Below are 17,781 nucleotides of genomic sequence, written 5' to 3' on the forward strand. Positions count from 1 at the left end.
AAGTAACAATTATGTCAAGTGTTGACAGCAAATAATTTAAAAAAAAGTATTTATTAAAAATAAAGAAAAGGAAGTTTATGAAAAACAAGATGTTAACATTTTAAATGAACAAGAAAAAAATAAAAGCAAGAAATATTTTTAAAATATGAAAGAAAATCACCATGAACAATATTACTGCTACTGTATATTTTCACACAGGCCATAAAACTTAAGATGATAGGTTATTTTAATTTTCATTTCCAGCTTAATTCCATTATTGATAAGTTAAAGTAAAACATAAATTTTTAGCAATAAATTTTTCCGAAGTGCAATTTTCATTTCCCTAAACAGATATGCACTGACAACACGCACTAGAACATAAGAGATGGACAGTAACAATAACAACAATTGAACAATTATGTAAATAATAGATCAGATTAATTAATAAAATTAATCTGATTATTAATTAATTTAATACAAACATAATATGTCATCGTTGTCTAGCTTGAGTTGTTCATTTAATATGAGACCAGGTAGGGGCCGGTTCCCATACTGCAGATTCCACCCTATAAGACATGAGAAAACAAAAATAGTATTCAAAATAGAAAAAACCACAAACAAATATGGAAATGGTTAGGGATGAATAAAAAAAGTTAAAAAATTGAAAGAATATAACAATATGTACTATCTACATAAAAGAACAAATTTTAACCCATTTTAAAAACTTAAGATTTAAAAAAAAATTCAGATACTGTTACAACAAACACAAGCAACTTTCCAATTAAGTGCTGTATCATCAGTAATTAAAAAAAACTTTAAAGAATTAAAAGCAATTTCCATTACACAATAACAAATTTTGAAAATATGTTCTTTTTATTTCTGAAAAATATGCACTTACTTTTAAAAAAAAGTGCTAAATATGCCAACAAGCCTTAACATGATCTTATACTAAATGTTGCATAATAGAAGTTTTCTACCAATAATTAGCCCTGTACCTATGTTCAATAACAAATAACTAATCGTATTTATAACTTTAAACATGTTTTGATTGTTTCAAGGAGTAATCTTTTAGAATGTAATTGCTGATATTACTCTTTGCTCCAAAAATAAACACATTTCTTGAGTACTGTTGACATAAACATAATTATAACTAACAAAACTATAAGAGACGGATATTATAAGAGAAAGATCAAAAAATAAGTTACACCCTTGCCGTGTTCTTGAACTGAAAGGGATATATTAATGTCTTGCGGTGGCAGCACTGGTTGTGTTGTCTTCACGCTCCCCTAGCAGCAATTCTGTATGACATTCAGTACATGTATAGTGTCCTCTACAGATTTTGTCCAGCATAGAACTGTGTTCAGTAGTCTGATTTTTGTGTGCAAAAAATTACAATTGTTGTGAAATTCATCACCAAATTGTTCAAGTATATGGTGAGAATGTAATGTCACACTCCATGATCACAAAATGGTGCGAAATGTTCAGAAACAGTAGAACAAATGTGTGTAACAAACTGCATGCTGGGCATCCTTCAACTGCAAACGTGATGGGTAACACGGAACGCATGAATAAAATTATCTTGAGTAACCGGCGCATTAAAATTAGAGAGACTGCAAGTAAACTTAACATCAGTTATGGTAGTGTGTTTGTGATTATTCACAATCAGCTTGTTACTGTAAATCGCATGCATGATGGGTGCCACATCTGTTGACCGATCACCACAAACATCAACGTTTTGCATCTGCTCTTTCTTTTCTGCAACATTATTCCAGGACTGGTACAAAGTTTTTGAAACAAATCATCACAGGGGATGGGAGCTGGGTGCTTCATTACACTCCTGAGACTAAACTAACATCCAATGGAGAAAAAAATTTGCTACAGCCAAAAAAGTAAAAACATCCCCACATATTTGAAAGGTTATCCTGACAGTCTTTTTCGATTCAGAGGGAGTTTTTACAGCGAATTTATGCCCGAGGAACAACAATCAATGCCAAATCTTACTGTGAGACTTTAAAAATATTGCATAAAGGCATTAAAGCTCGAAGACCTGGAAGATTGAGCAATGGGGTATTTTTCTTCATGACAACACTACTCCTCATTCAGCTCATGTGACGAAGGAGTTACTGCAAAACTTCAAGTGGGAAGTGTGATCTCATCCACCTTACAGCCCTGGCCTAGCATCCTGGGATTACCACTTGTTTGACCTCTCAAGCGAGACTTGGGAGGGGCGTGTTTTGCTAATGACGATAAACTGAAAGAAGCAGTCCTTAAATGGTTGAATGAAATTGGACAACATTTTTATGAGAGTGGAATTGAAAAACTTGTCGCAAGGTATGAAAAGTGTTTAAAATAACTTGGTGATTATGTCAAAAAATAAATAAAAATGTGTAGTTTTTGTTCAATAAAAAAAAAGTCTTATAAACATGTGTTTGTTTCATAGAGGTGTGTAACTTACTTTTGATTGTCCCTCGTACCTATAAAACAAAGAATTTATGAAATATTAAGGGAGATAAAAGCAAGGGGGTAAAATTTGTTAAAGGGATAAAAACTGTTACTTCAAATTATGAGCTATCATTTTTTCCTTAAGTTTCTCAAAAATAAAAATTAACTGAGAAAAGTACAGAACATATGTCCATCATGAGAGTAGCCTCAGACCAAGATTCCAAAATAGCTGTTGTAAATTGTGTTAAGAGTTTCAGTTTTCTTTCATCAATATTGAACAAAAAAGAAAAACAGATTTCACAGAAAGGTGTGGTTTACAAAACCAATACTTTTTAACATTTCAAAGAGTAATTATCAATTGTTTTAACACCTAAAATGTTACAAATTTTATTTTACACAAAACTACACACGGGTGACAATGAAAGAAAGACTTAACTTAAAGCAATTAAAAAACAAACAAACAATTCATTGTTTAAGACTGCTTGTGTTCTCAAAATATAAAGTAAGAATATATGCAATAAAAATAATTAATATTTATTTCTTAACTGCTTTGTCAATAAGAAAAACACAAAGCTGACTTGGATAATGTTAAAACATTTAGAGCCTCTACTTGATCTACATCTTTTCCAATTTAATTTTAATTACCAAAATAAAAGAAATATAAACAAAGTAATGGAATTAATATAAAAAAGCAAAACATTATCTTCCAAAATTACTAAAAAATAAAACATCAAATGAACTTATAAAAATTTAAATAAAATCTCACATCTGACAAACACTAACTCACGTAGTGTAATTTCTATGGCTTAAGAAAGCTATCGCAGAATACACTTCAATACAGAGCAACCTGCAAGCACTGATTCCTTTATCTCTTGAACACAGGATATTTCATATCCTTAACTAAATAAGAAAACAAAATGTTGGTTACATTTTTTTTCCCCCAGAGTTAACCTACTTATGTATTTAAAATAACACACGAAGTGATAAAAAATATACTGAATATTTAAATTAAAAAATTACTACATTACGACACATTAATATTAATTGCTCTCAAAATATCTCTTACCCACTTATCTCTTTATCTCAAACACACTTCTTCATGCCACTTTTTGCAGCAGTTTTCTTTCACAAGTGTAATTAGATTCAAAATGTTTACCTTTCAACAGGTCACATTTTGACTTTGAGGAAAGAAGCAGAAGTGACAAATCCATTGAATAAGGTGAATGAGGGCACACATAACATTTTTGACAGAAATTCCAGAAGGCATATATGACACGGGGTATTGACATTATGGAGGATGAAACCAATTGCTCATTACTTACTTGTCTTATCATTTTCTAGGTATACCATTTTTTAATGTTCTAATAAACCCATATAATAATCAGAGTTCACCATTCTAATCCTGGTAACAAGCTCAGCTTGCACAATTCCATTAAGGTCAAAAAATATAATAAGGATCATCTTTATGTTGGTTAAACCTTGACTGAAAACAGTAGTTCACAACAGACTGACTTCACTGAACAAATTGAAACCTGACACATACTACTGAAGTTCCTTGACTTAGTGACTCACAACACTAAGTCAAGCTTAGCAACAGCACTCACCATATTTTTAACTAATCAAATATATTATTTCAATGATTATTTGAAAATGGAAGCACATTAGCTGTACCACGAAACATTAATTTTGTTTAAACTAATGTAATTTTTACTCGCTGGAAACTGATGAAATTCAGGGAACACATAACATGCTCTACGATTAATAAAAATAAGCCAAAACATGCTCTAAAAAGTCATTCCATTTAAGTAATTAAAACAAAATAAAAACAATGGTATTGAATGTAAATGTTCTAGAATTTAAAACCCACCCGCCTGATAAAAGAAAGATACAGCAGCAAGGGACATGTGTCCAAGTTCTGTGATTAGCAGGGATTTAAATAATAAACTCCCACTATCCTTGCGTTCCATTAGAATTTAAAGAAAACTTAATTAAAAGCTTAAAGTTATAAATTCCTAATTTTATGTACTCAAAATGCTTACAAATTTAAAATATAATTTATTGCATATCTTTTAAATAGCTACATGCTATGCTCATAATCATAATTTTATTCTAATTGTGTGAAAATCATACTTATGAATGTGAACTTTTACTTGTCGTTAAAATATCAAAATATCTGTAATTCAATACATTCTATACTCTAGACCTGTCCATAATCCTAATTTTTTTTGTTTTGATTATTAGAAAACTTGATTACAATAGATTATTTTTAACTTAAATTATATTACAAAAACTTCCTATTTTGAAATTAAAAAAGGGCTACTAACATTAAAATAAATACTAAAAAGAAAAGGTGAACATATTGATTAAATGATTAGAAAAATAGACGATACAGCAAATTAATTGAATAGTGAATCTAATCAATATAAAAAAAATAAAAACCAGCTTAAGCTAAATTCAAAAAGCTACATATAATTTTGTAAGATGGGAACTAGTTTGCAAAATTTTAAAGTAGAATTTCTCAAAATTGGTTTCCAGTATTTAGGAAAATTTGTGTTATGTACGAGGTGCAATTCAAAAGTAAGGACCAATGAGTTATAAATAGCAATTGGAAACACTAACTGGTTCATACATACTTTAAGTGGTCTGTTGGGCATGTATCTGCCACACTGCCATCAGCTTATTGATGTTTACCTTTGCTAGACTGTGTGGTAATAAAAAAATCCTGCCAGATGTGAAGTTCAATAGTGATTAGATTTCTAAACACAAAAGGACATAATGCTGCTGGAATTCACCATCAATTGTGTGAAACATAATTGATCACTCATCGCCTACCACAATGAGTGAAGGAAAAGTGAGGCAATTAAAGAAGGCTGTTCAAATGTTCACAATGAACAGTGAAGTGGCAGGCCTAATATCTGGACTGACGATTTCATTGAACATGTGAATTTTTGCTGTGCGATTAGCATCTTTTTCTAGAACTTCCAGAAATTACAAAGACAACATTGTTGAGAATTGTGACTCACACTCTAGGCTATTGTAAACTGTTTCCATGATGGATGCTAAAAACAATGAATGAAACAAAGATCACAGAATGCCATCTGCAAGTGCTTATCTCAATCATTTTAATAATGAGAAAGATTTTTTCCCATATCATCACTGGTGAGGAAACGTGGATTTCATACATCAATGCCGAGATGAAACAACAATTCATGCAATGGCATCATTCTGGTTCACCTAAACCAAAAATAAAAATTCCAACAAGCCCACGAAAATCAAGGCAACTGTATTCTGGGACCAAAAAGCATTGTTTCACAATAATAAAAGTGTTTGGAATGAAATTGTGAATATGTAGAAAAATAAGGTAAATATTTAAGTACTTGAAACTATCAATAAATTTTTCATTTTTTTCAACTGTTCTCATTTTGTTACTGACTGGTCCTTACTTCTGAAAGTAACTTTTTTTTTAATTTATACATATGCAACAAACACAATTTCCAATAAATTATTTTAAATTATCTTTATATCTGTTGAACATAAAGAATTGTAGTTAGTCTGTATGGGCAAATAATTAGGAGGCCATAAATTCCAAAACTGAACACCCCTAATACAGTTAACTATAAAAAAATAAATAATAATAATAATAATAAATAATTACATAATTAAGTGAAAATTTTAAACAAATTAAAAAAAAAGTCCCATTTAGAAATTGCTATTATTTTTCTGAAAAATCTTTTCAAAATTTTGAAGATTAATAATGATTAAAAAATATGAAAGATTAATAATTTAAAAAAATGAGATTTTCAAATATCTGTGAACACTATTTTGCTAATATTTAATGATATTTATTATTGTATGTAATAATAATATATAGCACCAGCAGGCAATTTTCACAAAATTATTTGGTGATGCTTCAGTTTTAAACATATTACCAACTGACTGTTGCATAAATATTGATAAACTGTCAAACATTTTTACCATTAAAAAACTGCATAAAAGAATAGCTAATGAAGCAGATAAAAAAAATTACACATAGATATGTAAACGGATTCTCTCCAGATAGTAGCCAAGGTACATTCTAAATCAACTGTAACAGCTTCATTAAGTATTTACTTTTTGGAAACTAAATACTTTGAAAAAATTGTATTTTTGGTAATTCTAAAATTACAAGGCATCCATCTTGCTTATAAATAGTGATCATTCCTAAAAAAGCAATCAATAATATATAAACCAATCAGCATCATTATTACAGATATTTTTAATAAACAACACCTATCACCAAAATTTAATGCAAAATCTTTGTTCATCATTAAATAGCTCAATATAGTTTTCAATACAAAATCTGATTTTTTAACTATTTTTTTTTTTTAACCTAACAGTGGAGAAAATCTCATAGAAGAACTATTTAATTTACAGGCATAAAGAAGCAATTTATCAACATTTAAAAAAAAAATAAAACGCCTATAGGATAAATAATATATTGCAATAAGAAGAGCTTAAGAAAAATCTTATACATATATCATATAAAATAATTAGCAAAACCCTCTACTCTATTAATATAGTCACTTAAACTCAATAACTACATTATTATTATTATTATTTTTCTTATTAAAAAATCACACAAAAAAAAAATACCAAGAAAATTAATGTGAAAAAACCATATTATAATATTTTACACACAAATTATCTAACAATAAACATTCACACAAAATTAAGTAAGAACTGAAATTAAAAGAAAACAAAACAAAATCAAACATGCAAAACTGCTGAGATTCAGAAAATTATATAAATATAATTTAATTTAAAAAAAATTGATTTACATGTTATAAATTATACGCAAACTTCTATGTACACATACATAGACACATTTCATGCAGAACTAAACCGTAATAAAATAAGATACAATAAATTATTCAAACAAATTCATGTTATAAAATAAATATATTCGCATGTACACAAACACACAAAGTGAAAAACTTGTTTATCGAATTGAATCAAATCAAAGTAAACAGTGAAATTTTAGATTAGTGAAAAGTTTAAAACTAGTTTTCTCAGTTCTAAGCATTAAAAAAATACTTAACATTAAAAAATTTGTTAAAAAAGTACATTATATGAAGAAATAGCTTTATGCAAAAAGATAACACATAAGTATGTCAGATTGGCTATAAACTACATAAAAAATTATATGAAATATAATTTAATATGATGTTAAATACATTTTTCACACATACGAGTGGAAAAAAATTAGTTCTAACATATCAATATAAACTTTGTAAGAATGAATTTTGATCTTTACAGAATATGAATTAATATAATGTCAACAAAGATAAAACACAAGGAGCAACTGGGAAAAGAGGAACAAATATTGAATATTATTTTTATATTTTCCATTCACCAATTGAAATTTTAATTTCAAAAACCCATTTCACTGTATACGAGCAGTTTTCATATACACGTATGTGTGTGTGCGCGCGCAAGAATGTGTGAGAACAATTATACAGTTCTATATTTATTTTTATAAATTAAAAAAAAAGAATCTTAGGTGGTTCTTGCTTACAAGCAGAACCCACTGGTTATAGTGCCACCAATCACAAATTTTTAGGTAATTTCTTTTAATTTATTTTTTCCATAAAAAAATAACAAAAATGGTTTAGTTTTAAGAAAGTAATTTACTCAAATTACCAATGTACAATGATTCTAGTTTTCAACAAAATAATATAAAATTAATGCTTAAAATAAAAAGAATAACATTTTAAAGAATACTGATGAACTTATTCGTGAGAGATGATACATTTTAAAATTGAATAACTGATTTAGGTAAACTATACTAATGTGTTTGAATACATAAATAAATTGGTGGACTAGGTACATACCTAGCACAAATATACTCTTTTACAGGCTCAAATTCTTAATTTCTACAACCTAGATTAAAAAAAAAAATTAATTTTATCAGTTTATAATTCCAGGGCTCCAAAAATAATAATAAAATAAATATTTTAAAATTTTCATATTAAATGCAAAAAAAAACAATGGAAATAACATCAAAAAAACAATACCCATTACTAATATTTAAATAATAAATAAATAATACATTACTAATATCCTAAAATATTAAGAGAACACATGGCAATGTTTACACTTAATATAAGTGCTGAAAAAACAGACATATTTAATGTTTAAGCAACACTTGAAATGCACAAACTATAATGTACAATTAAGGCATGATAAAGATAGAAATTGTAGATTGACTTTTAAAGTTTAATAAAAAAAAAGAGGGACAAAAAAAGTTCTACATTACTAATATTTAAATAATAAATAAATAATACATTACTAATATCCTAAAATATTAAGAGAATACATGGCAATGTTTACACTTAATATAAGTGCTGAAAAAACAGACATATTTAATGTTTAAGCAACACTTGAAATGCACAAACTATAATGTACAATTAAGGCATGATAAAGATAGAAATTGTAGATTGACTTTTAAAGTTTAATAAAAAAAAAGAGGGACAAAAAAAGTTCTACGTCTTTGAATACAAAAAAAGATTCAGCCTATGATCTGAGTTAATGGTTTAATCTTCGCACTCCTCTGATGGCAATTGGACGAGAGTAGTCTTTATAATGTTTGTGGTATGATTTTTATGACCATGAATGTATTTCTACCTAATCTCCATACAGTTATATAAGGTCGTGGTGGCTCTAATTCCAAGTACTGTATGATATTTCTCAGATTTAATTCAAACAACATATGAGGAATAGGGAAGAAAACTTTTCACTTAATGCTAAAGTTGTTTACTTGTATTTAACAACACATTTAAATTTTAAATAAAAAACGTTATTATTAACATATTTTTGACAAATAAGACAGATTTCACTCTAGTGTTAAGCATTGTCATATTCTAAACACTTGAAATTGGAATATTTTTCAAACCTCAATGAGAAGATAGTTTTGAACCATGGAATTCTATCACCAAGTGAAATAGCATGTGTGATTTCCCCTTATGTAGATTTTATGATTAAAGCTCTAACTGCCATCCTAGATTTGTACACAACCATGAATGTTTTAAAACAAAGTAAACAATGAAGTTAGGAATCTGTAGGTTAAATTATCAATAAAAATACATATATAATGCTTATTAAGAATTACACATAAAACTAATTAATAATTGATAAAAACAAGATTTACAATTCTTTTGGAGTCCTGGAAAATGTATTAAAAATAAAAATGAATAAATACCAGCAAATTGACCGTAAGAGTCGGGTATGCTAAGACTTGCTGAACCAAGTCCATTGAGAGGTGAAGCCAGTGTACCCAGTGATGATGCATTGGTTCCTGAAACATATTTCACTTCACCTTCAGCCAGAGTACAAAAAATTAAAAATTATTGCTCACTCAGTAAAAACAAAAATAATTTAAAATAAACTTCTAAATTAAAAAAGGTACTTTAAAAACCAACAATACGGTTTGCTTAAAAGAAAAAAAATTAATACAAACATATTTTAGGTTCACAATATTTACAACAGATAAGAAGAAATCCAGTTACCATGAATTAATTACATACGAGTAAGATACACTGTATTTTGTATGAAATTTTCTGACAGTTTCAGTGTATATACATTATCGACTGTAATTCTTTTATTCAATAAAGGATGTCTACTGAGTAGTCTATTATGAACCATTAAAATATTCTTAATTCATAAAATTATATAAATGTAACAGATTCTAAACAGTAAAAAATATTATATTAAAATTATCATTATAACTCTTAATTACTTCATATTTATGTAAGCATATAACATTGAAGTGTGTAAATTAGCATAAGTTTAAGGGAATTCATCAAATTCAAACATATGATAAAATAAGTTACGTCAAAGAAACATAAAAAACAAGAAATATGAGAGAGATTAATAAAACAGTCACCTCCATAACTAACTGCTACAGTAATTAACTGAAATATTTCAGTTCCTGGTGTTTAATTCTTAGCTTGACGTAGCATTTTTAATAACATTCTATTCATTTCAGCCAAGTGCAAATGCAGAGAAACGATTGAAATAACTAATAGTGTATAAACTGTGTATATATGTGATACTAATGGTATATAAACTGGTTATAAACTGACGTTAAGTTAAAGCAAAAAGTCAGTGAAAGAAAATACATTTTAAAGAAATTCCAATTTTTAGGATTACTTGTAGAGAAAATAAACCGGCTTCATTTAAATGTATATAATCCTCTGCTACAGGTAACAAAAAAAAAATCTATTAAATTCATTAAATAAAGGTACTTACATTTAGTTAAACAAGTTACGTATTTAAAAAATTTTAATTAATACCTTTTACAGAATAATACTAAAGGAATTATACTAAATGTTAAAATGGATATGCTCTTTAAATATTATATTATGAAACTTAAAAATAAAAACACTTCTTGAAGAGAGACCAGAAGAGTAAAACAATATAAATAAAACACCTAAAAAATGTATAATAAAAATAAATTTCTATTAAAAACACCTTCTAAATACAATAATTAATGAATAGGAAATATGAAACTAATATTTCACAATATGAATTATCATTAATTAATTCTAATGGAACAGAAACCTAAGATGAGTAATGCATATGTAAATATATTTGCGTAAAAAGTGCTACACTTTGAACAAAACGAGTTTACAAAGGTCAAACAGCAGGAAAGATTAATAAATCAAATCATAATATTAAAAGCAAGTTTCATAGAGAAATTATCTAAATTCTTAAAAAGAAATTGATTTTTTTTTTATAACACTTTTGTATTTTAAAAAATATATTATTAAAAAATTGGTCACAAAAAATGATACTATCATTTCCATGACACGGAAATAATAAAATGAAAAGGAAAACTTATTTCATTAATTTCAATAGACATCCTTATATTTAAACTATACACCACTTTTAAAAAAGCAAACTATACAACACATTTAAATACTTTCACTATGAAAAAAAAAAAAGAAAATTAATAGAACCCAAAAGCTGTCAAGTACTAAGTGCAAAAGCAAATTAGTAATTATTTCACTCAGAGAATTTATTATACTGACCAAAATTTTAACAAAGTAAAAAATAAAAACCAACTCTACAATACTGATAAATCTAATATATCAAACAAAATATACAAATGAAAATTCATGCTGTAAAATAATAAAAGCATACAATAAAAAAAAAAAAAGTATATGCCGCATAATCATCAAAAATGGAAGGAAGAAAAAATTCTAACCTGAATGTAACTGAATTTATTCTTACCAGGTGTTGTAGCGGCTTTTCCTAACAGAGCTGAAACATAAAATAAAAATAATGTTAAGAAATAAAACTAAAATATTATATTTAAAAACAAAATATTGAATTTAATTCTAATAAGTAATATGTCAAAACTTTCTTTCAAATTCCCACAATACAAGGCTGTATAAAAAAAAATTCCCTGCAGATGAATATAACATAAATCTTAAATTTAAATGTAACCATATTTATTTATACAATAATGAAAGAATTATTTCTTTACATATTAATTACAAAAAGTCATTAAATCAAAACTGAAAACACTGATACAAAATTGAGTTTTTTAGTAGCAGATTCTCATATAATCTTAACCCATTCTTCACTTATTTTTTTAAGTGTGGCTTGCGGTCAACTCATGTGGCCCTGCCCTTTAATGACAAGTTTCACTAGTTGCAGCAATATATGCATCTATTTTGTTAAATTCAATCCAAAATGAGTTTTTAATGAGTTATTAAAATCTAGGTAGTTATAATTTTTAATACTGCTGTTAGATATCACATAAATAATCTGAATGATCTATTATTGGAATTCTTTGTATTTTTGAGTAATTAAATTTAAATAACACTTACTAAATCCCATAAATTTTATTTATTAATATATTAAATTAAAAAAAAAAAAAAAAACAACCTAGCTGACCATTTTATTATAACACATCACTCTGTAGTCTATATACATACAGACGTTCTACTATTTGCTTACTAGTTCTTTGTGGATCTTGATTTGAAATTACTTTATGGTTTATTTACATATTTCATCCATCAAAATTTATTTTGTCTTAAAGAAAGTAATAAAAACTATATATCAGACAGTAAAAATCATTTTTTTCAATTCATAATTAAGTAGTAAAGAAATAAATTAGCTTAAAATATCATTGTAATAAAGCTATTCAAACAAAAAAGATTTTTTACCTAATTTCTTCAGAAAAAAGTAAAATTTTAAAATTATTTTTTCCATAGTTTTTAATCTCTAATCTGAATTTTATTACTGTATTTATTTGAGTACCCCCCACCCACAAATAAGCTCCTCACCTCGATTTTCCGGACCAAAAATTGAGTATTTTAAATGCAACAGATATGATAAAAAAATACATAAATACGAAAATATTTAGAAAGTAAAGCATTTAATTCATTCATTTAAATTACAATATTAATATTACATTAATAATTAATTACCGTAAATACTAGTTTAGTTCAGAATCAGTAGGCCAGTAAAACGAAAAGAAAGTATCATGTTAAAAAGGATCATTTCAATACACTTTTTAATATTGGATTTTATTTTTAATTAATCACAGTCAATGTCAATGTCTGTAGAAGAGTTACCGGTAGTCTCCACGTCGCTCTAGCAAAGGTGATCGTCTTCACTACCATCAAGTTCATCAGATATTCCACATTTTTTAAAACTTTTCTTTACTAATTCCGTGGATATACCTTCCCAAGCATCTTTTATCCAAACACAAAGCTGGTTAAAATCTGGGCATTTGATTCTTCCTGTAGGCATGAGAAAGAAATTTTCATCAGCCATACATTTACTGTACAGTTGTTTTAATGCAGATTTTAACGGTTTATTAATGCAGACATCTAGTGGTTGCAATAGAGATGTCAATCCACCTGGAATTATTACTGTCATATACCAATTACTCTGTCATACCCTTTTTTAAAATGTCTTTCATGTTATCAGTCATATGCCCCCGATAACTATCCATTACTAGCATACCAGTATTTTTTTTATTAAGTAAATCTCCTGATCGCTTTTGCCATACACACCTGATCCAATCTAAAATTAAGGTTTCGTTCATCCAACCCGATTCCTGTGTTCTGATAACTCCATTTACCTGTATGGTAGGAAGAGTTTTTCTTTTAAAAACAATGTATGGAGGTAATTTTGATCCATCAGAAGTAATGCAAAGCATAACCTTACACCTTTGTTTTTCATTACCACCAGTGCGAATCGTAACACATTTTTCACTTTTGTTTACGGTTTTGTCAAATGGCATTTCAAAATATACAGGGGGTTTGATCAGTGTTTCCTATTTGAAAAGGCAAATAGCTTTTATCTTTTCTAAGATTTATTATGTATTTGTGAAAATGTAATATTTTTTGTTCATAAGCATCTGGAAGTTGTTGAGAAATGGTCATCTTTTGTCTTATTGACAAATCATTTCGTGCAAAAAATCGTGTTATCCATCCACAGCTTGCTTTAAAATCAACTTTATTCAATGATTTAGTGATTTCATGAGCATATGATCGACACATTTCTGTCATGACAGCATAACCGCTTTTGTCCATAACAAAGTCATACAGTTTTTTTTCTATGTCTGTTTATTTTGGTTTTAAGCCACGAAAAGCCCTTTTATTACCAGTGCCTTTCACCAGTTGTTTCTTCTTACGCCAATCTCGAATGCATCCTTCATCTACATCAAATTTTCTTCCTACCGTCTGATTTCCAATTTTTTCAGCCTCTTCTATAACACAGTTTTTCATTTACTGTAAAAGATTGTATACGCTGTCCTTTTGTACTCATATGCCGTAATTAAAATAAATCACCGTATTAAACTTTACAAGATAAACTAAACAGATAAAATGCACATAACCGTCCACATATACGAACAGTACAATGACTATGGCGAATAGACAAGACGACGATGGGTAACTGATACTGTAACTGTAGTGTCATTAGAACTGGATGCAGCCTATACAGAATGAATCAGTTTTATAAAATTACCGTAACTTGTTTCCTATCAATAATATGAACTGGATGTTAATAATTAAGATGTATTCTGTATAAGCGGCATCCGGTATTGATAAACGAAAGCCTAATGTAACTATATTTATGTGATTGAATTTGGGTGCTTCTAAGAAAACGTTTACTTTACATAAATTATCCTGGCTAAAGGCTATGTTTCAAGTAAGCCCCGCACCCTTATTTTTTCTCTCCAATTCCAAGAAAAAAAATGCAGGGGGGTACTCTAATAAATATTGTATTTAAAAAATCAATTTTCTGGAGTAAATTTGTAACCAAGTAGGTTAACAAATTCTTCTTTACATATAATGCCCCTTATTTTACCCATAGATCAATTTATTTTTAGAATATATACAATGTATGTGATATACAACATGCAACATGTTGCATAAAGGACTGGATTATACCCGAATATATTTCAGATATTATTCTCTGGTATATTAACAAATGCTTCACCTCTTGAAATATTTTATTAATTTAATTATATGTAATACTTAAGTATTATTTTTCTGCAGTAACTAAAATTAATCATTATAGTATGAAGCCATAATATTCTCTTGTAACCTTCTTTTGAGAATGTTTATGTTAACACATGCATTGCTGTCACTATCTTTTCGTTTGGTCCCCAATGCTAAAACAATATATTTTCCTCCCACGGTCCTTAAATTGGTAAGTATTCCTTACTATAGCATTCCTTCCACTTTAGTGGGACCAAAGGGTCACAATATTTCTTTTTTTAATTTTTTGTTAAAATTTATTCCAAAGAAATAACATTACTATGCTAAATAATCAAATTTTCTTAACTACATGTATTAACCTAAGAAACGAATGTTTTAATATATGAAAACCAAAAATAATAGTAAAAAATATAACTGTAAAAGTAATAATAATAATAAAAAATAAATTATTATCGTATAACTAAAATCTTGTTTTGATTATGTAATTGGAACAATAAACCTTAAAACAAACACTACTTTCTATATCAAAATTATCAGAAAACCGTCAATCATTTTAAAATATAATAGCAATAAATACACAGACTATAAAATATAATGAATAAGAAAATGCAAATACAAAAAATAAAAACAAATACAAAGTTAATGCAGAATATTTATCTTGTGGTATTCTTCAAACCATTTTACATAAAGTTCTGGTTTATCATCACACTTTTCACAAAAATATAAGGTTTTTTATCCTTTCCCTTCTTGTAGCATAATCTGCATATTTTATGAGCTAATCTTTGTCCTTTTCCTTTGTCATTAATTAATTCTCAGAATTTCTTTAGTCTATAGGTTTTAATTATCGGTGTCCTTGATATTTCTTTTAATGGTAACAAAACATTAATTACAGAAAGTTGAAAATTATAAAGTAACAAATTTTGCTGGCCATTATAGCAGTTGTATAATTTATGGGGATTTACAATTATAAATTGTAAAATGTGAATTCCGAAGTGTCTTTACACTCCATCCGATAGTAAGATATCATTTGATCCTGCCTATCAATTCCTGAAATATGTTTATTGTATTCTATAACGGCTTTCAGTTTATTTTTTTCTTGGCCTCTTCTGTTTGTCATCACTTGCATTTCATTTTCAAATTCATTTGTAATATATAAAACCTCTTTTATACTTTGTCCGATTAATAAGGGAAAGTTAAAAGTTATCTGCACTTTATTTTTTAAATTTATTTACACAGATTTAGGGGTTAAACAACCACATAATTTTTCCACAGTCTCTTTCCTTTTTGATGCAATTGATCCAGCGGTCTACAAGCTTGTGTATTCCCTCAAAGAAAGTTTTTGTCACCCAAAAGTTTGTATACATGGTTGGTCACCAACCATTTAAACAAAGAGCTGATAGTCTCTGCAGAGATGCGATGTGGGCTATAGGCAGGATGTTTCAGCATCTCAAAACCAAATTGGGTAATAATGGTTTTAAAATAATTGGTAATGTTCTGGCCAGCTGTTATGCAACAACACTTTCTTTGACAATTGACTTTTGGCATTTAGTGTGACTTGCTGGCTTTGCAATGCTGATTAATATGCTACATTATCAATGGTAATTCGTCGATTTTCCAGTACCATTTCTAGAGCTTGGTCAATCTTCCTGTCAGTGATTAGGTTGATGGGTGTCCTGCTTTCTCTTTGAGAATCACGCTTGTTCAGCCACTTTTAAACTTCTCGATTCACTCTTACACATACTATGTGGTAGAGCACCATCTACATCGTCTCCATGTTGTTAATACAACATGGCTTACAATTAAGCCTCTGATTAATTTCAGCCCCTGGCACACCTTTTGACCAGAGAAATCAGATCACTGCTCTTTGTTCCTCCTTTGTGTATGCTACTAGCAGAACAGGCATGGTTATACTGAATCAGAAGTAAGAAAAAACAACATTATCAAAGTCAAACTTTGATGACATGACCATAGTAGTAATCATATAGCAGTACCATAGCAGTATGCATATGCAAGAGACAGTTTCACTAACCAAAAGGTATGTTACAAGAAATGTCCGGATAACTTTTTACTCTCCTATAATGGAATGAAGTAGCAACATGCTTAATCATTAGTAGTAATTTTTTTCTTTATCTGTTTAGTCTAAGTAGTAGACCATACACTATTTAATATAAGTTGCTGTGAAAAATATTTTACAGAACTTGGAGTAGTGTCTTAAAATTAGTTTAATGAACATATTTTAAAAATATCACTAATCATAACAAATTGCACTCTCTTTCCTCCATAGAGAGCAGATAAATGCACACAAGGTATGAACAGTCTACAAAGTTGTAGGTGTAATAAACATAAACAGGATAAGCACAATTACCTCCTAGCGCAGAAGGAAATTGGACAGGATTACTTTGTTTAATAGGACCCATAGGATATGGTAAATCATGTAGTCGTGAATTAGTTCCTGAAATAAAAAAATAATTATTTTAATAACAAAATAATTCATTAACAATTGTGTATTTAATATAACTTATTATTTCAAAATTTAATGTTAGTACTAATTCTGAAAAACAAAATTAACAGATTTATATAATATTCTATAAGCCTTAAAAATAATTACCTGCTGCAGCTGTGGAATTCGTCAAACTTGGCAAAGCTGAAACAGAAAAAACCAAAAACATATACATTAACATTTGAAAGTAATAACTCAAAGAAAAAATTGTCTTATCTTAAAAAATTTTTTCCATTATTTCTACATTGCAGTTAGTGAATAATGCAAAATAAATAATTCATGCATATAATATGCCCACAATATATGAAAGAAGACTGCATTTTAAAATAGAAAAAAAACTCTCCTGCACGTAATAAAAAA

General features: G+C 28.0%; 1 protein-coding gene across 23 annotated transcripts in view; it reads right to left on the reverse strand.

Moving 5' to 3' along the window:
* LOC142325978 (CUGBP Elav-like family member 1) overlaps nt 1-17,781 on the reverse strand; it is a 1,952,897-nt gene that overhangs the window by 29,626 nt on the left and 1,905,490 nt on the right. For 8 of the 23 annotated variants that reach the window (XM_075367984.1, XM_075367977.1, XM_075367972.1 and 5 more), the window contains 5 exons: nt 17,530-17,565; nt 17,287-17,373; nt 11,692-11,721; nt 9,659-9,754; nt 462-545 (listed from right to left, as the gene is read on the reverse strand). In XM_075367984.1, coding sequence (XP_075224099.1) covers nt 462-545; nt 9,659-9,754; nt 11,692-11,721; nt 17,287-17,373; nt 17,530-17,565 — 333 coding nt within the window. Of the gene's footprint in view, nt 1-461; nt 546-9,658; nt 9,755-11,665; nt 11,722-17,286; nt 17,374-17,529; nt 17,566-17,781 lie in introns of all 23 variants that reach the window. The other 15 variants (XM_075367992.1, XM_075367991.1, XM_075367994.1 and 12 more) reach the window with 9 other exon arrangements.

This window comes from Lycorma delicatula, chromosome 6 (genome assembly GCF_047948215.1).
Source record: "Lycorma delicatula isolate Av1 chromosome 6, ASM4794821v1, whole genome shotgun sequence".
NCBI classification, from domain to species: domain Eukaryota; kingdom Metazoa; phylum Arthropoda; class Insecta; order Hemiptera; family Fulgoridae; genus Lycorma; species Lycorma delicatula.